General features: G+C 54.2%; 10 protein-coding genes across 10 annotated transcripts; 3 read left to right on the top strand and 7 right to left on the bottom strand.

Moving 5' to 3' along the window:
• Window positions 1–314: 314 nt before the first annotated feature.
• Window positions 315–556, bottom strand: PHACADRAFT_67025 (uncharacterized protein; the record flags this gene model as incomplete). The annotated part of the gene is made up of 2 exons (XM_007400357.1): window positions 315–401; window positions 461–556. Coding segments are annotated over 2 exons (183 nt in total), but the record flags the coding sequence as incomplete, so codon positions are not given.
• Window positions 557–2,358: 1,802 nt separating this feature from the next.
• Window positions 2,359–3,552, bottom strand: PHACADRAFT_129137 (uncharacterized protein). Its single transcript, XM_007400356.1, has 6 exons — window positions 3,412–3,552; window positions 3,351–3,362; window positions 2,987–3,303; window positions 2,886–2,936; window positions 2,785–2,838; window positions 2,359–2,727 (listed from the first exon to the last, which is right to left on the bottom strand). Exons 1-6 carry the CDS (start codon window positions 3,541–3,543, stop codon window positions 2,667–2,669), a joined length of 627 nt encoding a protein of 208 aa, XP_007400418.1. The 5' UTR covers window positions 3,544–3,552; the 3' UTR covers window positions 2,359–2,666.
• A 124-nt stretch (window positions 3,553–3,676) lies between these two features.
• Window positions 3,677–6,097, top strand: PHACADRAFT_151920 (uncharacterized protein). The gene is made up of 4 exons (XM_007400355.1): window positions 3,677–4,251; window positions 4,298–4,449; window positions 4,499–5,749; window positions 5,895–6,097. The coding sequence occupies exons 1-4, from the start codon at window positions 3,702–3,704 to the stop codon at window positions 5,988–5,990; spliced, it is 2,049 nt and encodes a 682-aa protein (XP_007400417.1). The 5' UTR covers window positions 3,677–3,701; the 3' UTR covers window positions 5,991–6,097.
• A 223-nt stretch (window positions 6,098–6,320) lies between these two features.
• Window positions 6,321–10,027, bottom strand: PHACADRAFT_213128 (uncharacterized protein). Its single transcript, XM_007400354.1, has 4 exons — window positions 9,101–10,027; window positions 8,498–9,038; window positions 8,010–8,433; window positions 6,321–7,953 (listed from the first exon to the last, which is right to left on the bottom strand). The coding sequence occupies exons 1-4, from the start codon at window positions 9,952–9,954 to the stop codon at window positions 7,904–7,906; spliced, it is 1,869 nt and encodes a 622-aa protein (XP_007400416.1). The 5' UTR covers window positions 9,955–10,027; the 3' UTR covers window positions 6,321–7,903.
• Window positions 10,028–10,258: 231 nt separating this feature from the next.
• Window positions 10,259–12,977, bottom strand: PHACADRAFT_129130 (uncharacterized protein). The gene is made up of 14 exons (XM_007400353.1): window positions 12,738–12,977; window positions 12,611–12,669; window positions 12,379–12,555; window positions 12,026–12,323; window positions 11,863–11,976; window positions 11,734–11,796; window positions 11,529–11,628; window positions 11,312–11,366; window positions 11,128–11,174; window positions 11,046–11,062; window positions 10,961–10,996; window positions 10,751–10,905; window positions 10,619–10,695; window positions 10,259–10,558 (listed from the first exon to the last, which is right to left on the bottom strand). The coding sequence occupies exons 1-14, from the start codon at window positions 12,906–12,908 to the stop codon at window positions 10,503–10,505; spliced, it is 1,425 nt and encodes a 474-aa protein (XP_007400415.1). The 5' UTR covers window positions 12,909–12,977; the 3' UTR covers window positions 10,259–10,502.
• Window positions 12,978–13,254: 277 nt separating this feature from the next.
• Window positions 13,255–13,661, top strand: PHACADRAFT_69662 (uncharacterized protein; the record flags this gene model as incomplete). The annotated part of the gene is made up of 2 exons (XM_007400352.1): window positions 13,255–13,324; window positions 13,381–13,661. Coding segments are annotated over 2 exons (351 nt in total), but the record flags the coding sequence as incomplete, so codon positions are not given.
• A 17-nt stretch (window positions 13,662–13,678) lies between these two features.
• PHACADRAFT_165859 (uncharacterized protein) lies at window positions 13,679–13,981 on the bottom strand (the record flags this gene model as incomplete). Its single annotated transcript, XM_007400351.1, has 1 exon — window positions 13,679–13,981. One exon carries the CDS (start codon window positions 13,979–13,981, stop codon window positions 13,679–13,681), a length of 303 nt encoding a protein of 100 aa, XP_007400413.1.
• Window positions 13,982–14,126: 145 nt separating this feature from the next.
• Window positions 14,127–15,185, bottom strand: PHACADRAFT_213125 (uncharacterized protein). Its single transcript, XM_007400350.1, has 5 exons — window positions 14,962–15,185; window positions 14,801–14,909; window positions 14,533–14,760; window positions 14,404–14,477; window positions 14,127–14,352 (listed from the first exon to the last, which is right to left on the bottom strand). Exons 1-5 carry the CDS (start codon window positions 15,136–15,138, stop codon window positions 14,278–14,280), a joined length of 663 nt encoding a protein of 220 aa, XP_007400412.1. The 5' UTR covers window positions 15,139–15,185; the 3' UTR covers window positions 14,127–14,277.
• A 30-nt stretch (window positions 15,186–15,215) lies between these two features.
• Window positions 15,216–16,859, bottom strand: PHACADRAFT_213124 (uncharacterized protein). Its single transcript, XM_007400349.1, has 6 exons — window positions 16,597–16,859; window positions 16,470–16,530; window positions 15,966–16,415; window positions 15,795–15,915; window positions 15,559–15,743; window positions 15,216–15,502 (listed from the first exon to the last, which is right to left on the bottom strand). Exons 1-6 carry the CDS (start codon window positions 16,751–16,753, stop codon window positions 15,484–15,486), a joined length of 993 nt encoding a protein of 330 aa, XP_007400411.1. The 5' UTR covers window positions 16,754–16,859; the 3' UTR covers window positions 15,216–15,483.
• Window positions 16,860–16,886: 27 nt separating this feature from the next.
• PHACADRAFT_187814 (uncharacterized protein) lies at window positions 16,887–18,059 on the top strand. The gene is made up of 4 exons (XM_007400348.1): window positions 16,887–17,041; window positions 17,094–17,247; window positions 17,299–17,465; window positions 17,515–18,059. Exons 1-4 carry the CDS (start codon window positions 16,986–16,988, stop codon window positions 17,954–17,956), a joined length of 819 nt encoding a protein of 272 aa, XP_007400410.1. The 5' UTR covers window positions 16,887–16,985; the 3' UTR covers window positions 17,957–18,059.
• The last annotated feature ends 1,815 nt before the right edge of the window (window positions 18,060–19,874 follow it).

The raw sequence follows: 19,874 nt of genomic DNA, 5'->3' as shown, positions 1-19,874 counted from the left end.
ATGCAACTTTCTCACCGGACCCGGTTTCCAATGGGATCAAATGGTATCCCATTTTGTCTGAGGAGCCGCGCAAGCTCACACATCATGGTGTCGTTGTTAGACGCATTGTCGAGCGTAATTTGACCGATCTATCATTAGTGTGAATAAATTAATCTTTGGCAGACAGTGAAGCTTCAAACTTTGTGCAGAATGCCATAATCCTTGAGTATACCATAGAATATTCTGGCAAGATTTACGCCGGTGTGATTCACAGGCACTGCTCGAAATGCGATCAGCCGAGAACGTATCATGAGGTGTCCATTCTTGTCCTTTGCCATATAGTGTGCTGTAATCGCCATAAAGCCGAGGAGCTTGAGATTACTCCAAAGGTCAGATGTATACGAAATGCGGCCCTCGCTGACCTTAAGGACTGTCAGCACAAAGTGCACAGTAAAACAAATCCAAGCACTGAAGTTCGTACCTTCAGCTCTTCGACAACCACGCCAAAGTCCACTGCACAATGCTCCTTAACAAGGTCTGTGAGCATAGTGCGATGCGGGATGTCCATGTCCTCTAGGTGATCGCTTGCGTAGACGATGAGATCCCGGAACTCCGGGCACTCGACAACGTTGATGGACTGTGGTTTCAATGCAAGCGTAGTCAGCATAATTTCTGAGGAGAAGAAATGAGCAACTTACCTGATCATTAACCACCACAAAGCGAACAAGTTTGTTGCGAAATTCTGTCAGGCTGAAGGGTTCGCGAGCCTTTTCTGACGGCGAGGAATCGTTCGCAGATACATCCCATCCTTTGAGCTTCTCCTTGGTCACCGCTGACTAATAGTTCTGCGCGTGGTCCTTCTTCAGATGGCGACACACATTTCCAGTGATCCCATCACTGTTCTTCCATGCTCTCTACTTCGTCCTGGCTCAAGATAAATGTGACTACACAAAGAAGACAAATAAATAGTGGCCACTTACGGACAAAGGCGACACCTCACGTAAGAAGACGTTGGGCAACGCCTTGATGGCGTAGAGTCTGGCGCAGGAGCCTCACCATCAGTGTCATTGTATCCGACGCCATCGGTGAAATTGGCCGGCGCGCCTTTCGTCTGCACTGGTAGGACGTGAAACCAGACGTCGGATGCAAGTGTCGAGTCCTCTGACATGTTGCTGGCTGCTAGCAGCGAGCAAAAATCCACATTGGATTTTTGCGAAGCTGTCAGTGGTGTTGAGTCAGTGTTGCTGGGCTCAGTGGGAGGCAAGATGCAGGGGCCAACTCCTGGTACGAGAGGTCCTGGCACATCAGACAACAATGTGGCATTGGCTTGAGAGCGCTTTGATGACGGTGCTCCGCCCTCATTGCGTCCGCGTTTCTGCTTCAGTGCTTGTACTGGCTGCGGAGGCGACTGGACTGGCACAGAGGCAGCCGGCCCAGAGTTCTGAGGCATCAGTGCAGCTGAAACAGAAGGAGAAGGCTGACTGTGAAGATGTGGGCCAGTAGATTGAAGCAACGGAAAGGCTGGTGAGCCATAGGGGTAGGTGTATAGATGCGGATAGGCTGGGTGGTGCCAATAGAAAGTCACGGATGGATGGGAGCGACTAGTGGAGTCTTCTCGTTGTTGGGACTGGCTCATAGCATGAATTTGAGGCTGAGAAAGAGAACCGGTGGGCTTGTTTGACACAGCTGCACCTGATGTATTATACCTGGGTGTCAGAGAGAAAAAATGCGCAGAGTGTGCTATGTACTTCACACTCAGGAGCCAGATTATTGACCTGTGAAGTGTGGCTTGAGTCACTTGTTGTTTCAAGTTGAAAGAAACGCACCGGCTGCCCTGGTCCCTGGGCAATAGCTCGTGCAGTAATTGGGTCTTGTGTGATTTTTTCAAATAAATATATTGATCTATCATGTTACTCTAGCAACAACCTCAGGAGATGACGGAAGTGAAAGGGGCAAACACAGCTACAGGCAATAAATCGAAACACGAGGAACACTAACCACGGACGCGACGCGTTCTCGTGCAGTCTTGCCTGACCGCGTCGAACTAGAATTGATGGATGGCGTCTGAGTCGGCATTCTCCGAGTGGGTTGCAACGAGTTATCCGGCTTGAATCCGCGCCCATCCGGATTGAACGGATTGGCAACCCATCAGGCCGGATCGGATTCTATCCGGATAGAATCCGAATCCGCGGCAACACTAACCTGAGAATTACAAGAACCTGTGTCCTTTATCACATCTCTTTCAAAAAATCACCTAGCTGAGGAAACAGGGAATCTAGCGAAGCATACAAGACTCAGATAAGCATGTAACTTGTAACATATCTGCAAAACCAAGCCGGTCAATCTCACTATACCTGAAACTGAAGCTGTGAGTCTAATGTGCATGCTCTCTGCACAAGACCTGGGTTTAACAGGCACTCTTCAGGTCTCAGGACCATTCGGAACCTTGTACATCCACAATTGCAAGCATCTCTAGTACCTCAAGGATTAACATGATGCCTGGGCCGACATGTCAGTGAGAAGTAATATTTCTGGACAGCATACTCCGCTGTGCAGCCGCAAGACCCTTGCTGAAGGGATAGATGGCAACAAATGATTTCCAAAGCAGGGAGAGGAAGAGCATAGTTATCGATGCATATATCTAGGGGAGAGCAATCGAGAGTATAGGAATCAGGGAGTGATAAAGCCTATACTTTATACCGCCGCCCGGTCTTTGTGAAGAATGTCTGGAGGACATAGACTTGTAGGCTGTGCAGGAATTAGCGGAAATGTAGTTGTGGCAGGGAGGGAGATAGGAGAACATACACTGCCATGCCAACAATGCCCATGACTTCCAGGGAGGCGTACCAGAAGAGCTGGCTGTGAGAGAATCAGGAAAGCTGAGAAGGGGACAGGGGATAGCGTACTTCATAGTTGATTTAACAATGTCGAAGCCGCGGTTCTCGCGTGTATGGAAGCTAGCAAAAGTCGTGAGTAATAGCTAACTGCAAGCGAATGAGGGGCGCACTATTTCTGCGTACGCTTGATGTTCAAGAGCATGCCGTTCAGACGGAAGATGCTTTCTTCAAGGGCGGTTGTCTGCTCGGAGATCTGGGCTGTGCGCGCGGGAGGTTCGCGACGGGGCTCACTCTCGACCATGATGTCAAAATCAACGAGCTTTTCTGTGAGGGTACTCATGTCATTCTCAAAGCAAAAGGCGTATTCTCCGGGGGTATTGGCTGTGAGCACGTAGTCGCCTTGACGCTCACGCTGGCCATCGAGGAGAACCTTCTCGTTGGGGTCGCGGACTTCGAAATCGATGTCAAAGGAACCGCCGGACTGGACCTGCACGAGGGTGAGACGGTGCAGAGAAAAGTTGGGAGGGGACGTACGGCAAAGTAGAACTGGGAGACATCAGAAGGTGAAGAGTGCTGGCAGAGGCAGAGGACGTACGCCGAGCTTCTCGCCAGCTTTGTCTACGTCGGCGTAGAAACAGAGACGTTCGTTGGCGGCGATGGCGGTGGTCAGGGCCGTCGCGGCGACATGCTCGGCAAAGGCAAAGGCGGCGAGTACGGACAGTCGCATGGTTTCTGCTCAACCCGTAGCACATGGCGTCTACTCTAGACTGCACGCCACGTGGCGGACAAATACCGCGCAAACAACGCGCTTCTCGTTGCATTCCTGTCAGTGGTCGTTGCAGACGATATATAAGACCCCGCCCGGGGCCCTCGCTGTCCCTTGCGATGTTTTCCTTTCCCGCCACTCCCCCACAGCGCACCTCGCGCCTCGCGCTCGACTCGCCCTTTTTCCCGGGTCCTTCCCTCGCCCCATACGATTCGCCCACTCCCCGCCGCGACTGCCCCTACCCCGATCTTACTGCCCGCCCATCCTTCCGCACTCTCACCGCTGCGGACACCCTACTCCACCTCGCTACCTCCCCGTCTCTGTCCTCGCGGCTTGGCCTCTATCCTTCCGCTAGCACCGGCTCCAATGCGCATTCTCAGAGCACCCAGAGCACCTTTCCGTCATCCCCTGGCCCGTGTACGCCAAGCCGTAGTATCCTCCCGCTCGACCGTACCAAGCTCGATGTGCTGTTCCATCCCTTCAGCTCGCCGCATGCACTCTGGGACTCGCCCCGTTGTCTTGGGACTTCTGACCACCCTACGTTCGACGCCGTCTCGTGCTCACCGGTCCTGCACGAGAGCGAGCGTAAGGAACAGGAACGTCGTCGCGCGCTCGAGCAGGATGCTGAAGCGCACCTACTCCAGCCTCCGAGTAAGCGGCGAAAGACTGGTGAGATCTTCTCCGAGTCTCAGAGTGCTCGGCTCACTATACATAGATAATACTGCAGAGAAGCCTGTGAATAAAGCAGGCCGCGGCAGCCGCATCCGCGGTTACCGTCGCTTACTGACCGCCGCCATATCTCATGCCGACTTCAAGCTCTCGACTCATTACGCGCATACTGACCTTGATAATGATAATACTGACAGTGTGCGTCCATTGGTTCCTTCGTTGAATCATCTTACCGACCACTCGACAGCCTCACGACTACATTACTGACCGGCACTCCAGTGTTGACGCTGAAGGACCGATAATTGCGTCATCGTCATCACCAGCCATCTCACTCGAGCTGTTGTATCCAAGCTCCCCACCACACCGCTACGCTTCATCAAATACATCCCTTTCGCCCCTTTCAGAGCTCTCCGATCCTACGAGTGCTACTGTTTCCCCATCACTCGGTCGTAGCCCCGCTATTCCGTCCTATGCCGTGCATGAAAACTCAGCGTCGCGCACCTGGCCAGGCAGAGGCACGGCCATGAGTATTGGCACTGCTGCTGTTACGGGCACCGGCAGAATCACCCGTCCAAGGACCAACGCAAACAGCGCTTCAGTAGCCAAGCGCACGGGGAGCATGAACGACAGCCAGCAGCTGCGCCATCCGCCATTCTGCCCCTTATCTATCCACGGGGCCAAACTTGGCGGTCGAGATGTCTCTCCTAAGCGACGCGAGCCAGAGCGGAAAATGAGCACCGCGCGCCGTCTGCGGCAAGACGCAAGGCTCGGTCCTCGTAATGTGCACGTACAAAGCCAGGACGTATTCAAGCCGGAAGACTGGGTGCGTAGTCCTCCACGAACGCGTGCACACACACGAGCCGTGAGGGGTCTTTCCGCGGCGACTAAGCCTGCTGTCTCTGATGCTGCCTCAGTGGGGAGTTTTACACCTGGTTCTCACGAGAGACGGAGCCGTGTAAACGCTTCCTGTGATGACGACAGCTGGTACGACGATGATGACTGCGACAAATTCCTTGAAGCGTCAGCAACGAGGACGCGTACATACTCTAAACCTAACCGAATCACGTGCCACACCGAGCAACGCCCCAATCGATCAAACGAAACGCGCTCAGCAGACTTGTCGCGACGAGATAAAGATGATGAGATTAGCGGAGACGTCGAGCAAGGATCCACGGCGGAAGAAGAGCCTACAATGCAGCTCGAACAGCGCACTCTCCCTTCACACATTCCGCGCCACGCCGGCTTTCCGCTCTTCTATCGCCGTTTCGCCGTTCCTGCTTATGGTCTTAGTGTCCCTTTCCCGATAGGCATCTCATGCGACTGGGGCACGACTCCGGATCTCACGCACCTGGCACAGAACGCAAGCCATGCGGAAAGCGTGGGCTTTGCGCCACGAGCGGAGATGACTCACGTGCTCGGTAGTGCCATGCCCAATGCGTCGCGTAGTGCGCTCGACTTGTATACACCGCGGTGGGTGCGCGGAAGGGGTGGTACCAAGGTAAGCTTGCGTTCTCGACCTTTAGATTAGCTCGCGATTAGTGGCTGCAGCCTGTTTGGTTTCTCTCGTCCATCCTCCTTGCTCTTTCTATACTCATCGCCCACTTTTTGCATCCTGTTCAGTGCTAACGTGTCGCGAATTGTAGGTCGGCCTCTGCCCTGTGTGCATCGAACCTCCCACTCGCGGCGGCGTGGGTCATAAAATGTGGCTCAGCATGAAGTTTAGTGCTTATAAGTGGTGAGTGCGCTCGCTCTCGGGAGACGTGGTGTGGGAGGTGTCGAGCGGTGCTTAGCCGGAATTTCGAGACGACTGCCCGCGACTCTCCTTTTCCATGCTACTCCAGGTTGAGATGCTGATCGCTCTCTGCAGAGTTGTCCTGTCTTCCATTGCCTACCTACGTCTGACCGAAAGCCGACAGCTATCACATGCAGTATGCTCATGGTACGTCTGTCTTGTTATTCTTTGGACGTTCATCTGATGGTGTCTTGTCATTTTCTTTTTGCTTCGGGCTCGTTCGGTCTTCAAATCGTCTTACTAACTCGCTCTATATTGGTAACGGTGGTGTTTCCTTCTCGCGTTGCTCCCACTTTCTCCCCTACGCCATACGTTTTGCCTACAGGCATCTCCGCTGCGGGCACACCCTTCTCGCCACCGATCGCCTTTAAGCAACTGACACGACCGAACGCAGGAAGGCATGAAAAGACGCGTATCCTCCAGGGCCGGTGTCACTCGTGTTCAAAATGGGTTAACATCGAGGGTGTGAAGGATGTCGAAGTTAAGGTGTGTTCTGGCTTTGCGCAGCTAAACTCGGCCCCGTGTGGAATAACAAGGAAGATTATATGCGGATGCTTACCCCGTCTTTCTCTTGCTGTGCGTGTAGGTACCCGAGATCTTCTGGTGGAAGCATGCGGCGGCCTGTCACGGTGGAAGCACTATCCCTGGCGAAGGCAGTTGCTATGTCGAGGATAATGTATGGAGGGCTGCTCTTCACGCCAGCCAGGACTAGTTCAACTCTGTGGCGCGCAGCCTTGGGGTCTGACAACTAGACCCACTTACACCCGCATCCGGCTCAACTTTCGCATCCCGGAGTCCAGCTCGTCTCCTGAGCCTCGATGCTCAAACACGGCGATTCTCACTCCACCTGCGCTTTCGCTTGACCCGATTCGTTCCGGTCCTATCACGGTTTCTCGCCCAAACATGCATAATCGTCGCATCTTCTCTGAACTGTAACACAAGATGTCGCCCATCCTTCTCTAGACGTCCCTTCTCTTGACACTGTTGATCGCTCTCAGGACGGCCGATCCACGCTCACCGCTGGCTATCTCATACCTGTCTTTGCTGTTCCCTACTCGCTTCTCGTGCTTCTATCTGCCTGCTGATCTCGCATTTACGTGTTCTCGCCTTCAAACTGCATCGATAGCTTTGTACTCTTCCGATCCTGGACCTGACGGATTCATCTCGTCGTCTCATTGCCTCGGTCTGTATCACTGCTCTCTCGCCTTCGTTCTCGTTGCATCGCTTCTCTGGTTCGCTGTACTTCTATCTTCTGCGTTGCTGCCTTTAATTGCTCTCGTTTCAGTCTGTCCTATCTGCCCCCCTACACTCGCTTCGCTGCCGCATATCGTTCGCACCTTGGCTGCTCACGCTGTTTAAATTTTTAGTCATACGTCGGTGACCTTAATAATAGGTTCTAGCTACTGTATCATATCTCCCACTGCATGTATTATTCGGTTGTACGTTCCTGCTCTCGGACTCAGATGGACCTCGGATGTAACTACCTGCAGCATGATATCGCATCGCATACTTTTGCACAATCGGACATTGACGTTCGTCCGTGGAAGCAGCGCTTGTGTTTCAACATCATGAATTTGTACTACGCATACAAAATGCAATAAACTGAGATATGAGGTGCATGGACTTTGCAGTTGATAGCTCTGTAAATGAAAACAATGCAGAGGACATGTGTATGCGAGGAATCATCTTGTAAGGAGCAGATGTGAGGGGATGGCGGTATGTATACGTATATGTATAAAGACAATATTTGGATGGTGGTGTACAACGGCCAGAGTTATACGGGGCAGAAGTGTCCGGGCTTGGGGTATGCGTCGCGGTAGTCGATGCAGTCGTCCAGTAGCGTAGAGGACGAGCGGGAGTCTATGGCGACAACTTAGAAGGCGAAACGACCGCAACGAGAACGCAGATGTCTTTCGCGTGAAGTCAGCATTGGAGACACAATGAGAGAACGGAGTTGGACACGTACCATCTGGCTTCCCGCCGTCAAACCACCTGCCCTGCTCCCGCGCTCGCCGCGCGAATGGGATCTCATCCTCGGCGTTGATGGGCACGGGTCGCGTTGCAGCGGCAGGTGCACGTCGGAGGCCCTTGCGCTCTGAGACGCACCGTGCACGCGAACAAAGCGCCTCGCTGAGCATGCCCGCGAGCGTGCTCCTGCGGAGCAGTCCGTTATTCATAGCGGCCCCACTTGCTGACGCAGGTGGTGGTGCAGACATGAAGGAACGCCGGAAACGGACGACCTCGTCGAGGATGTCCTCGTCCCAGAGGTTATCACTCAAGCCGTCAGACGCGAGGACGAGGATGTCGTCCGTCTCAACGGGGATTGCGAACACTTGTGCGTCGCGTGGACGCGTTGATGACGCTGGACCGAGCTGTACAGGCGTATTGAACTGTGTGGCACGGGCGTTAGTATGACGTGCAGGGGTGCGGACGGTGGGAGCAACGGATACGTACATCCCACCACATCTCCTCCGTCCGCCACACGATGGCATCGTCCCGGATGAGCATAGCCATACAGTCGCCGAGATGCGCAACTCGTAACACAGCACCACGGTCACTCGTCGGCGTATGCACGGTCTCGGCGCGGCGAAGCTGGTGTGGAAGCAACGGCACTGGTATTCGCGGCTTCGGCGCTTGATTGGTCGAGTGGTCGAGAATCGCGAGAAGTGCGGTCGAAGAGCCCTCCAAGAGGGGGACTGGCGCTGCGGTAGAGTTCAAGGGGTGACAGCGTTGACTTGGTGATGCACTGCGCGCCGCAGAATGCGGCATGGACGAGGGCGCCTGCTCTGAGCTCGTCCCTGGCCGTGAGAATTTTGCATCCCACCGCGCGTTAGGAGGGTCATCGTCTCCAGCATCGGGGGGTGGAATAACATGTGCATGCAACGTCTTGTCGTACGCTCGTTCAAGGACCATGAGCACGTCAAGTCCGTCCGCGAGCTCTTCCAGTGAATCGTCGAGCTCCTGCGATAGCAGCCCGTGTTCGGACTCCTCCGCACTAGGACGCCGAAAAGGTAAATATATGCGGCGCCCCGAAAGACAAGTATACACGGACCTTACGTCGTAGGCGTCTGGTGAGTGTCTTCCTGAAGCAGTCTCTTCGCAACAATAGTCCATAAGTCGATGCGCAAATAGCGCACTTGGACTCGGACCCTCGCCCCGAGCTGCTTTGGACGTCCCTGAGGATGATAGCGATGGTGGAGACAGAGTAACGGCATACCTTTGCCCTTTGCCCTTGCCCATCCACCGACGCCATCTGCAATGCCCATCGCATTCTCCCGAATAAAGTACGCATCCTCGCCCACCTGTACGGCATGGCTCCCTTCGTGTGACGGGCCACTCGAAGTAAACGGTTTGTTCATATGGCCACCACGGCCAGCCCGCGGATCTCGCGAGTGTTTGGGGATGCCATATGCGCCGACGTCGAGGTGGTAGCGTGTCCGCTGGCGTTTTGAGGGGTGTGCCGTCTCGGACCCGCTTTCCAAAGATGCGTTGAGCGGAGAGGAGCCAAAGGAGGTATACGGGTAGAAAAGAGGATAATACGACGCATTGTTGTTGAGAGACGACTGTGACGAGCCTGAAGAAAATGCGAGAGGGTACGGAGGCGGTCCCGAATGTTGTGAGTGACCTTGCGGAGCGTTTGACTGCCCGGAGTTGGTGTGCCCTTCCTTGACTTCTGCAACTAGTCGGGTTGAGACAGCGTAGTTGCTCGGACCCGGTCTCGAGCTAGGTGGTGGTGGTGACGGGGTGTCAAAGAACGCAAAAGGAAGGGGTGCTTGAGATGCGGTATAGAGTGAGCGAGATGAGCAGGCTGAATTTGAGCGGACTCGCACGACCGGTGCCGAAGGCTGAGCAGACGAGGACGCCGCGAGAGGTCGAGGGATCGCCGAGTAGAGTCGTTTGTGCACCTTCATCGCTAGCGACGGAGCGGAGAAGAGAGGAGGGGCGACGGCGAAGGAAAAGGCGGTAAAGAACAGTGTGCAAAGTAATAAATGGAGTAGCGGCTCATCAAGTGCGGGGAAAATGCGGCCCGGCTATCCCCGATAGTAAGTAGACGCCTAACCATCCCCGGTATGCGACCTTGGGCTGCATGTCGGCCAAGCGACGGACAGAAGGCATCTCGAAACAAGGCCCGCAAGACGACATCGGTAGTGGCCTTTCCCATGCTCTCAGGTCATGTTAACCTGCAGGATAACTTCCGCAATCGATATGATACAGCCTCGCATTCCACTGCGCGCCGTACGTCGCCTCTCGCGGCAAGCACAGTCCCACTAGTACTTGTATACCAACCGCAACTTATCTGCACGCTTGAGTTGATGTCTACCCCAATACTGCATGTCATCCAGACACTGGAGCAAGTGATCCTGCGTTCGTCAAACCATTTGGTATACTGTACATTCCATGCGATGCTTTCATGATATTCTACTGCTTCCGGAGATCACGATTTTGCACCCTGAGTAGCTCACGCTGTACGAAGCTTCATATGCACACTCTTCGCACGTGTGAGCTGGTCGTAGCCTTGGAGACGAGTATTCAGTATGCCTAAGCGGCAGACATGAATACCACGGGACAACGCACCGAATTTGCTCAGGCTGATACCGCGTCCGCTGTTCTTTACGCCTGTCCAAGCAAGTGCAGGGTCCAGGTAGTCGCACCTACGCACAGAGCTCTGGGTTAGACTCTTGCTTGACGGCTGATGAGACAACTTACCGGTTGAGGAAGACCGTTCCCGCTTCGATACCCTCCGCAAAGACCTCTTCAAACACTTGGAGCGACTCCGAGCGGGACGCGTCCGTCCATACCGAGGCCGTAAGTCCATAGGGCGAATCATTCATAAGCTTGAGTGCCGCCGCGTCCGATGAGACCTTCACACGACCGAAGTCAGTCGCCGCGAAAGACAAACGAACGAGGCGTGCACACCTTTTGGATGCCGACAATGGGACCAAAGGTCTCTTCCTGAAAGCTTGTAAGTATGTGCGCTCTGTTATGGGGGCATCGGACGTACTGTCATGACTTCCATTGCTGCGTCGGAGCTCGAAGTCAGGTGGCGCGCATGGAGAGCAAGGAGAGCAAGGAGAGAGGCTTACAGTGATCCACGTCGATGAGGATCTGTGGTGCAACGTAGGTCGTACCGCTGCAGAAACGTTAGACCATGTAGCCAGTTAGGGAAGAATGTAGACAGGCGGTTTTCGCAGAAGGTCCGGCCGGTGCCCATAAGTGCTGGGACACGAGCAGGCAGCGGAAACGGCAACTCGGAATAACGAAACTTACGTCTCGGCAGTGGGGAAGAGCTCTTCGGGAATGAGGGCCTGAGCACCTGCTTTGACTGTGCGCCATCGAACCAATGATCGTGCGGCGAGTGAAAGACAAAGCGGCCAGCACATGGCAGTGACAACGAGAGACACCGCACGCCAAACGGTAAATGGATACGAAGTGGACGTTTTGTTAGCACAATTCCTGCACGCGAGCTGACAGAGATTCCACTTACCAGCATCCTCAACCTGCTTCCGTATGCGCGCTGCACTCGCGAGGCTGACAACGGGACCGAGATTCGTATCTTGCTGAGTCGGGTCGCCAAGCTTGTACTTCTGTGGTAGAAGAAGCGAGGGCATCAGCAGCGTTCTTCAGATATTACATGCTTGATATGGGGAGCGTGGCCGTATGGAGACGCATCAGTTGGGCACTTAACATACCTTTGTGAGCTCAGCAAACTTGGCGATGAATGGCTCATAGACATCCTCGTGCACGTAGATCCTCTGCCATCGTCCACAAAAGAAGGCTCGTTACGAGACAGTAAAGGACTGAACGGATGAGGGACATACCTCGATGGCGCAGCAGCTCTGACCAGAGTTAAAGAATGCCCCATCTGCAAGCTCTGCCACGGTGTAGTCCAAGTCTGCATCAGAACGTACATACGCCGGATCCTTTCCTCCAAGCTACGCGACCTGTTAGCACTTCAATGTATTCCTGAGAGACGGCTCTCACCTCGAGTGCTACGCCCTTGAATCCACGCGCTTGAACAGCAGCTTTCTCAACTGCCTGCCCCCCGAGCACACTGCCCGTGAAGCTGACAAAGTCGACCTGTGGGTGTTGCACGGCGTGCGTCGTGAGCGCGGGCGAGAGGTGCAGCACCTGGATGCAGGCAGGTGGAAGGCCCGCGCGCGTGAGGGCCGTTGCGAACCGTTCTGCCGTGAGCGGAGTTTGAGGAGAGGGCTTTAGTAAGACAGCGTTTCCTGCGATGATTGCTGGCAGGACGGAGTTTATGGAGACGAGGTAGGGAAAGCTACGATAGTAGTTAAGATTGCTCAGGGTAAAGCAGCAGAGAGAGGGGAACGCACTTCCATGGCGAGATAACGAGAACGACTCCAAGGGGGACACGCTTGATGTACCTCCGGAAGCCAGGCTTGTCTGTATCGGAAAGGGAGACGTCGGACAGAGAAGACTCTGCGATAGAGAGCATGTACTCGGCGCGTTCGAGCATGCCGCGGATCTCGCCTGGAGTTTGCGACACGGGACTGGAATTAAATCTGTGAACGCATTCACAGGCGTAAGGGATAGGGAGAGACGCACCGGCCCATCTGGAGAGTGAGCTCCATGGGGATCTCGTCGCTCATCTTCTTGAACTCTTCCTGTGGATGTGAAGAACGCGAATATTATGTACATTGTCGCAGTGCCATGAAATATATCTAAAGCGTACCATGAATTTCCTCCCTACCTGAATTCTCTCCTGGAGGGGGGCCTTCGCCCACTGCGCCTGAGCCTCTGCGGCGCGCTGGATGGTGATATCGAGCTCCTCCTCGATAGGATATGTGCGCGAGATAAGCGGCTGCTGGCTGTGAGGAATAATCGTAGTCTGTACTTCCGCCATCGTAGCTGTTCTCTTCGTCGATGTCGTCGTCGTTAGTGAGCAAGCCTACCGAAGGCGGGCTATCCCTAGTACTCGGCCTGCTACAATGAGCGTTTACCATGCGAGATCATGTGCGGCGATCTCCGTACGCAAATCTATCCTTTAGACGCCTTCTCGCCTCTGTCCGCTCGTGCGGCGGATGAAAGCGAAATAGTTACACCCAGGACGACCTCGCAGGCGCGCCCTCATTTCCCTCTATTTCACTCGCTCTATATATTACAATGAGCCGCGGCGGGCGAGGATTCTCTGGTGGTCGTGGTGGTAAGTTTCGTGCTACTCCGTGAAGGAAGTCGTATTCAAAAATGTAGGTCGCGGCGGCGGAGGTGGACGGGGCGGGTTCCAGCAGAGGGATATGGGCCCGCCCGATACAGTACTAGGTGCGTAGAAACTATATCTACATCAGTATCCCTTTCTCACAGCATATCATTCGTAGAGATGGGCTCGTTCCTCCATGCAGTCGAGGACGAAATGCTCTGTCAGTCGCTCATGCCGGACAAAGTCCCACATTTCAACGCACCAATCTATCTCCAAAATAAGTCTCAGATTGGCAAGGTTGACGAGATTCTGGGGCCCATCAACGAGGTCTACTTCTCTGTCAAGATGGGTGAAGGCATGGTCGCGAGCTCCTTCAAGAAGGGAGACAAAGTCTATATCTCCGGCGAGAAGCTCCTCCCAATCGAACGGTTCTTGCCCAGGCCCAAGATTGCTGGGGGTATCACAAGTGCGCTCTTTCAGCTTTTGTGCAGGCTCCGACTAACTGTGGACTCATACAGAAAAGCCAAGAGGTGGTCGGGGCGGCTTCGGTGGTGGGCGTGGTCGGGGCGGCCCATCAGGGCGCGGTGGTCGTGGAGGAGCATGGGGAGGAGATCGCGGTGGCTTTGGTGGCGGTGGACGCGGCGGCTTTGGTGGTGGCCGTGGCGGCTTTGGTGGTGGACGAGGAGGCGGCGGGGGACGTGGTGCACCGAGGGGCGCGCCGCGCGGTCGCGGCGGATTTGGCGGTGGACGAGGTGGGCGAGGTGGTTTCCGTGGTTCATAGTCTTTCTGTTGTACTTTTGCACATCATCCTCTTGCTCTATTTCAGTTTTTCTCTACCTCAGTATTGGAAGACCGGTCCTATTGTTGTCCCATGAAATCCATACCTGCCGGAGGAGCATCTCAAAAGTAACAGTATGATTGTGTCGCGGAAGGTGACCAAAGAGACTACCAGCTAGCCCATGCACGACTTGACTAGTATCGTGATCTATGAATAAAGGCACTGTTATATGACTGGATAGTATACAACGGCTAGTAGCGCTATGTGAGCTGATACTCGGTGTGAACAATACAGGTGCTACGGTTTAAGGTTCTTAATTTCGGCGGTGGCAACTTTAAGTCTCTCAGATCGTTCGTGTTGTAGTCGTACGCTCTGCGGGACAATGAACATGAATGTTCTATCAAGCTCAACGGCGTCACGCACCTGCTGCAGCTCGTCTACGAGAGCAAATGTCCTCCTCGCTGTGTCTTCCACCGCTGCATATATCTCCTCCGGCACTGCACATAGTCTATTAGCTTTCCCACTGAGCACAACAAGAGAAAATCCACTTACAGTCTGGCTCCAATGAGCTCTCGTCCTCGTCGGCGACGATCGCCGCATACTCCTCTGCCTCCGTGTCATCTACAGCACGCTGTGTATCTAGAAGTTCTTGCATGAGCCGTTGCACCTCGGCGGGCTTCTCGCGTCGCTTGCGCGCGATCTCGCCGTCCCACTGGAGTCGCTGGTCCGAGAGCGACCAGATGTGCCGATCGAGGCCTTCGTCAAAAGGCTCGATACCGCCTGCATAGAAAACCCGCAGATATGCCATGAGTAAGTATACCGAGGGGCAGGAAAGAAAGCGCGCCTTGTTCGTCTGCGTCAAGCTCCTCGAAGTTCCTGCCGTTTACGCGCAAGTTGGGCCTGCACATCTCGAACGTGCGCTCTATGAACTATCCCGCGCATGAGCAACTCCTTCCTCAGCCTCGCTGACCTACGGCGTACCGTGTCAAGCGCCGCCTTCAATCGCTCTTGTTCGGCGGGTGTTCGACGTGAGTCCGCGAGACGCGCTTCGAGCTGGGCTCGCGCAGCGTCGGCATAGCTCCGGCGGATCCGCGCCCAGTCGTGCAGACTATCGACCGCGACGCGCGGCACGTCTTCACGCTCTTGTTCTGGCTCCATGCTTAGGGTGAAGTTGTGTGCGATGAGCAAAGGGTGTGTGTGGCGGAGAGCAAGATGTTGTAGTATGTGTGGCGCATCAAAAGCGTGTCGCGCGTCTCACAAGTTTGTGTATTTGTGCACGATGCATATGCGCAAGAGAGTACCGGTATACAGCAGAGTCCAACCTGCACAGGGGAAGGCATGCATATCCTGGGCTTACAATACTCGTTCCAGTGCTTAACAGAGACAATAGAGAGAACAGTCTGGATACGTAGATACACGCGGTCCATGGGGGTTCCCAAGTCATATTACAGCTTCTTAAATGTCATTATCGGTGAACAGGATAGGCTTCACGCGAGGGCACGCTCAGTGGTCGCGTGACTTCCTGTGCGGGGCGTCGTGAGGGGTCGTCGTTCGTAGGCGGACCGCACAAGGGCTCACCGGTACTCGCCGTCAGCTGCGACGCTCAGCTCTTCAATCTCACCCTGTACGCTTGAAAGCGCTTCTGCCGACGAGGCATAGAAGATCAGCTGTGGAATGAAGAGGTAAGTATATGATGTGCCTCGAAGTGAAGCGTCACTTGCCTGAGCCTTGGTCAGCTCATTGAGATTCTTGAGGGGCTCCGGCTAGACGAACAAGTTAGAGCTAAAGCTATAAAGTGACTTGAAAAGGCGTACATTATCCAGCACGGCCTTCATAAGCGTAATCGCGACCTCTGTCTTCTGCACAAGATCGTCTTCAGCGTTCTCGACTTCGATGCGCGCAGCCTCCTGCTTCGTTGGACTGGCAGTCTTGAGACTACACGTGCCCTTAGCTACTTTTCACAAGCATCGCAGCAAGACACTTACGTCTGCTTTGCGGCATCAAGTTCCAGCCTGCTTGCGCGGACTGCTTGGCGCGCCTTCACGGCGACTGCGATGGAGGTCGACAGTGTAATCTGCCAGGGGGCGAGGAACTCTGTCTTGATCGCCGTATCCTGTGCGACGCGCGCATCGGCAATCTTCTCCCATGCAGAGGCGTAGTCCGCGAGCGCCCTGCCGAACTTATCTGCCTCGGCACCAGGGGCCGTCTGGAGAGTCGCCGCTGCCTGGGTGGCGGCGCGGCCGATCGCGTGCGGGAGCGTCTTGTGCTGGTGGGCCGGCGGCGTCACTGGGGCGGGAGCGGGCAGGTTCGTACCCTTCAGGTTGGCAGCGGCAAAGTTGGTTATCCCCTGGCCGATAGTCGTTCCCAACTCTGAGATTGACTCCTGGATTGCGGCAGGGTAGTCGTACGTCTCGGACTCGTATACCTTCGTGATCCTGTACAGTGCTTCATGAGTTTACGATGACTGTCGTGAGAACTGTTAGACACACTTGAGCAGGGCGAGGTGCGCTTGACGGAGTGTATCCACGCGGGCCTCAAGATCCTTGTATTCTGTGCGAGATTGACAGACATGAGACATGAGAACTGCCCCTCCTGTATATCATTGGGCGTACAAACCCTGAGGAAGCTCGGTAATGTCTTCAGCAGCGACCTGGCCCAGTCGCTCCTTTGTTGCCTGCACGGTCGAGCTCAAACCGCGGGTCAGTTTGTTCGCTGATTGCCCCAAATTGAGGTTCGCTAGCCCGGATTGCAGAGACTTCCAGCCCGCTGCCATGTCGAGATCGGGTTGACTGAGATATGAGGACTCTATCTTGAACGTTCGTGGGGGAACAAGGAAACAACGAGGTGCGCAGCGAGGCGAATGATGAGGGCGAAGCGACAGGCGGTGTACACTATTTGGCGCTAATCCACAAAGCGCCCATCTGACGCGTGCGTGTGCTGCATACGCGTACGCTCATTCACCACCACCACAATCTACTTCCTCGTCGACTGTTACAATACTCATTATGGCGTCGGCGTCGGTATACCGTGGAGCTGGCTTTGACTTTTCAAACACTGTACGGTATGTTCGACCTTGAATAGAGTATTTACGCAGAGGTTAAAGCAGAGGTCAGAAACAACTTCCTTGAGCAGCGGGGTGTTCCACTCCCCAAAGCTACCAGTACAGGAACAACGATCGTCGGCTGTTTGTTCAAGGACGGAATAGTGCTCGGTGCGGATACGCGTGCGACAGAGGGCCCCATTGTCGCAGACAAAAACTGCGAGAAGGTGCGAGCCTCCCAGTGCGATTTCGTGTGATGTCCGACACATCGTCTGTAGATTCATTACATCTCAGACAACATTCGATGCTGTGGTGCAGGAACAGCAGCGGATACTGAGTTCACAACTGCACTCATCGCCTCGAATATGGAGATGCACGCACTATCGACCGGCCGGAAGCCGCGGGTAGTGACTGCTATGACCATGCTTAAGCAGATGCTCTACCGGTATGTGCACAGGCTCTGCACTGCTGTCCCGATGCTCAAATTGGCCCAGGTACCAAGGGCACATCGGTGCTGCACTCGTCCTAGGTGGCGTGGACATCAACGGTCCCCATCTGTTCACCATCCACCCGCACGGCTCGACAGACAAGCTGCCCTATGTGACGATGGGCTCGGGCAGCCTTGCCGCGATGGCTGTCTTTGAAGCGGGATGGAAGCCCAACATGGAGCGGCAAGAAGCGCTCGATCTCGTCACTGCTGCTATTTCGGCGGGTATCTTCAATGACCTCGGCTCGGGTTCAAATGTCGACGCGTGCGTGATCACCGCGGAGAGAACTGAAATGCTCCGCAATTTCGTGAAGCCTAACGAGCGCGTCGAGAAGGAGCGTCACTACGTCTTCCGCCGCGGTACTACCGCTATCAAGTCCGAGACGGTGCGCAGTCTCCTCGTCGAGGAGACCGTGACGCATACGGGCGAGGCAATGGACACCAGCTAGATAACAAGAGCACGATCGGACATGTACATTAATCTTCGTTTGTATGCAAGCACGGCTTCAGGCGTACGTGCCCTGCCACAAGTTGCAACTTACGCGGACCTGACTGCAACCATCTCAAATCGGCAGGTGATGGAAAGCTAAGCTAGCACTGGCGGCGTATCAGTATCGGTAGCAGAGACAGCATCACCTGCGAGCGCAGGGCAACAGCAAGACAAGAGCACTCTTGAACACTCAGTGAGCTTAAACTAGTAGCTTATAGCTTGTGACGCCACAAGGACAACATGGGACATCGACACAGATGGAATTAGCGCAAGAAAAAGCCCTTGTCTGCGGGACACCAGTATTGACCCGACATCCGGCGTATGGCCTCCACGCTCTCCTGCACAAGCGCAGAGGCGTCGCGTTGTATATTCTCGGCCTCTGCGAGTCTCTTGATGAACTCCTACGCCCAGTAGAGGCATCCACTTCGGTTCTTGTCTAGATTGTAACGATAGAGCCCTTCACCAATTACCCAGGCAATCAGCGATCGCACCGTCCAAGCCCGCGGAGTCAAGTCAAGCTCTTCTCCACTAAGAGCATAGGTAGACGTTATTTTGTTAGACTTCTTCAGACTAGATGGACGCATTGGAAGTTAGTATGTATACAATCCGTAGGAAGAAGCGGCGTGGTTGGCTGACACTAGCTTGCAGTCTCGACGGGTACTGTCCTCCTTGCAAATATTGAAGATGATTGAACGCCGGGAGGATCCATGTTTCTCAGCGCGGCGGAGACAATTGCATAAATGCGCCAGTGGATGATGAGAACTTTGTTTGCTGGGGGGTCCTGGAAAACCTGTGTAGAGCGACAGAGGCTGACCTTGATGGAAATGATGGGCGAGTTCATGTCTCCGGGCTTCAGACCTTCAATCGAGAACCGCTGGGCCAGTTCTCTACTCGGGCGACCACATTCCTCAAGCTGCAGAAGATCAGCAACACAATAACTAATGTGTCCATGATCATGACTTACTAGGTCCTTAATCTTTGCCCCGCAAAGGTCCGTTGCATTGTCCGGAATGTGTTGCGCAGCCCGAGTGCCCTTTCGAGGTGTCCAGCTCATAACACTTCCCAGGAAGTTGCGAATGTACCGCTAGGACAAGGCAATAAGTGATAACATGAGCATCTCGATGTCGCTTTAGAGTTGTAGCTTGGCACGTACTTCAGAACAAGTGAATTTGCTCAGCAGGTCAGGCTTCTTCTGTTTGATAACAGCAAGCATGAGTGCACAAACAATCACCACCATTACTGCAATGTTCAAAGTGCGAAGTGCTATAAGTTTTGACTTGACCTCTTCAACGATCTCTGGGTTCTCTGTCAAGATGCTGGTACATCCAGAGCATGCAAGAGCAGCCCATTGTTCAACATTGTGCTTTGTTGCCTGGGACCATGTAAGAGTCGTAGAATGTAGAACATGGACTTGTACGAAGTCCGGAAATGATATAGAACAGTGACTGATAATACAGGAGGCCGAAGCTAAAGTACACGACATTTCCGGCTGGTATTTATACTAACCTAGCTACTGCGGGATCAGCAGAGAAGGGACAACGTATGTACGAGAACGTCCGGGAAATGGAAGTGGTCCGAAAATGGACCGGAAATGACTCGTCCGGAAAAGGGTAGAACATTCGAGTAGGCGCTTACTGTCCGGAAATAAAGAGTAAAGAAAAACATATATCGGGACGATGGACTGATTGTAACATTAGCTCCTTCTCTAGCCAATGAGCTCCGCGAATAAGTCTTGTAGGAGTATTTCAATCGAGGATAACGGGGTTAGCCTCGGAGTTCCCAGGGAAAGCGTGACCAATGACTCCAGTAGTAATCAGGCTACCAGAGCGGCGACATTGCGGGTATGGAGTTGCTCGTCGAGGAGCTGTTGAGAAGGA

This window comes from Phanerochaete carnosa, assembly GCF_000300595.1.
Source record: "Phanerochaete carnosa HHB-10118-sp unplaced genomic scaffold PHACAscaffold_10, whole genome shotgun sequence".
Lineage (NCBI taxonomy): Eukaryota > Fungi > Basidiomycota > Agaricomycetes > Polyporales > Phanerochaetaceae > Phanerochaete > Phanerochaete carnosa.
Note: the sequence above shows the minus strand (reverse complement) of the source record. Positions and strands in the feature narration are given on the sequence as shown.

What these genes read in the sequence shown, in the direction of transcription:
- PHACADRAFT_129137 (XM_007400356.1), bottom strand. Translation starts at nt 3,543, where the DNA reads ATGCGACTGTCCGTACTCGCCGCCTTTGCCTTTGCCGAGCATGTCGCC. An exon ending in ATCAAGCGTACGCAGAAATA is followed by an intron (nt 2,937 to 2,986) that starts GTGCGCCCCTCA and finishes GACTTTTGCTAG; the next exon opens with CTTCCATACACGCGAGAACC. An exon ending in GGCATTGTTGGCATGGCAGT is followed by an intron (nt 2,728 to 2,784) that starts GTATGTTCTCCT and finishes ATTCCTGCACAG; the next exon opens with CCTACAAGTCTATGTCCTCC.
- PHACADRAFT_151920 (XM_007400355.1), top strand. Translation starts at nt 3,702, where the DNA reads ATGTTTTCCTTTCCCGCCACTCCCCCACAGCGCACCTCGCGCCTCGCG. An exon ending in GAGTAAGCGGCGAAAGACTG is followed by an intron (nt 4,252 to 4,297) that starts GTGAGATCTTCT and finishes CACTATACATAG; the next exon opens with ATAATACTGCAGAGAAGCCT. An exon ending in ATAATGATAATACTGACAGT is followed by an intron (nt 4,450 to 4,498) that starts GTGCGTCCATTG and finishes ACCACTCGACAG; the next exon opens with CCTCACGACTACATTACTGA.
- PHACADRAFT_213128 (XM_007400354.1), bottom strand. Translation starts at nt 9,954, where the DNA reads ATGAAGGTGCACAAACGACTCTACTCGGCGATCCCTCGACCTCTCGCG. An exon ending in CGGAGGAGATGTGGTGGGAT is followed by an intron (nt 8,434 to 8,497) that starts GTACGTATCCGT and finishes CGTGCCACACAG; the next exon opens with TTCAATACGCCTGTACAGCT. An exon ending in TGACGGCGGGAAGCCAGATG is followed by an intron (nt 7,954 to 8,009) that starts GTACGTGTCCAA and finishes TTCACGCGAAAG; the next exon opens with ACATCTGCGTTCTCGTTGCG.
- PHACADRAFT_129130 (XM_007400353.1), bottom strand. Translation starts at nt 12,908, where the DNA reads ATGGCGGAAGTACAGACTACGATTATTCCTCACAGCCAGCAGCCGCTT. An exon ending in AGGTAGGGAGGAAATTCATG is followed by an intron (nt 12,670 to 12,737) that starts GTACGCTTTAGA and finishes TCACATCCACAG; the next exon opens with GAAGAGTTCAAGAAGATGAG. An exon ending in CTCACTCTCCAGATGGGCCG is followed by an intron (nt 12,556 to 12,610) that starts GTGCGTCTCTCC and finishes ATTTAATTCCAG; the next exon opens with TCCCGTGTCGCAAACTCCAG.
- PHACADRAFT_213125 (XM_007400350.1), bottom strand. Translation starts at nt 15,138, where the DNA reads ATGGAGCCAGAACAAGAGCGTGAAGACGTGCCGCGCGTCGCGGTCGAT. An exon ending in TGAAGGCGGCGCTTGACACG is followed by an intron (nt 14,910 to 14,961) that starts GTACGCCGTAGG and finishes TGCGCGGGATAG; the next exon opens with TTCATAGAGCGCACGTTCGA. An exon ending in TCGTAGACGAGCTGCAGCAG is followed by an intron (nt 14,353 to 14,403) that starts GTGCGTGACGCC and finishes ATTGTCCCGCAG; the next exon opens with AGCGTACGACTACAACACGA.
- PHACADRAFT_213124 (XM_007400349.1), bottom strand. Translation starts at nt 16,753, where the DNA reads ATGGCAGCGGGCTGGAAGTCTCTGCAATCCGGGCTAGCGAACCTCAAT. An exon ending in CATTACCGAGCTTCCTCAGG is followed by an intron (nt 16,531 to 16,596) that starts GTTTGTACGCCC and finishes AATCTCGCACAG; the next exon opens with AATACAAGGATCTTGAGGCC. An exon ending in GCGCACCTCGCCCTGCTCAA is followed by an intron (nt 16,416 to 16,469) that starts GTGTGTCTAACA and finishes AGCACTGTACAG; the next exon opens with GATCACGAAGGTATACGAGT.
- PHACADRAFT_187814 (XM_007400348.1), top strand. Translation starts at nt 16,986, where the DNA reads ATGGCGTCGGCGTCGGTATACCGTGGAGCTGGCTTTGACTTTTCAAAC. An exon ending in GACTTTTCAAACACTGTACG is followed by an intron (nt 17,042 to 17,093) that starts GTATGTTCGACC and finishes AGCAGAGGTCAG; the next exon opens with AAACAACTTCCTTGAGCAGC. An exon ending in CAGACAAAAACTGCGAGAAG is followed by an intron (nt 17,248 to 17,298) that starts GTGCGAGCCTCC and finishes CATCGTCTGTAG; the next exon opens with ATTCATTACATCTCAGACAA.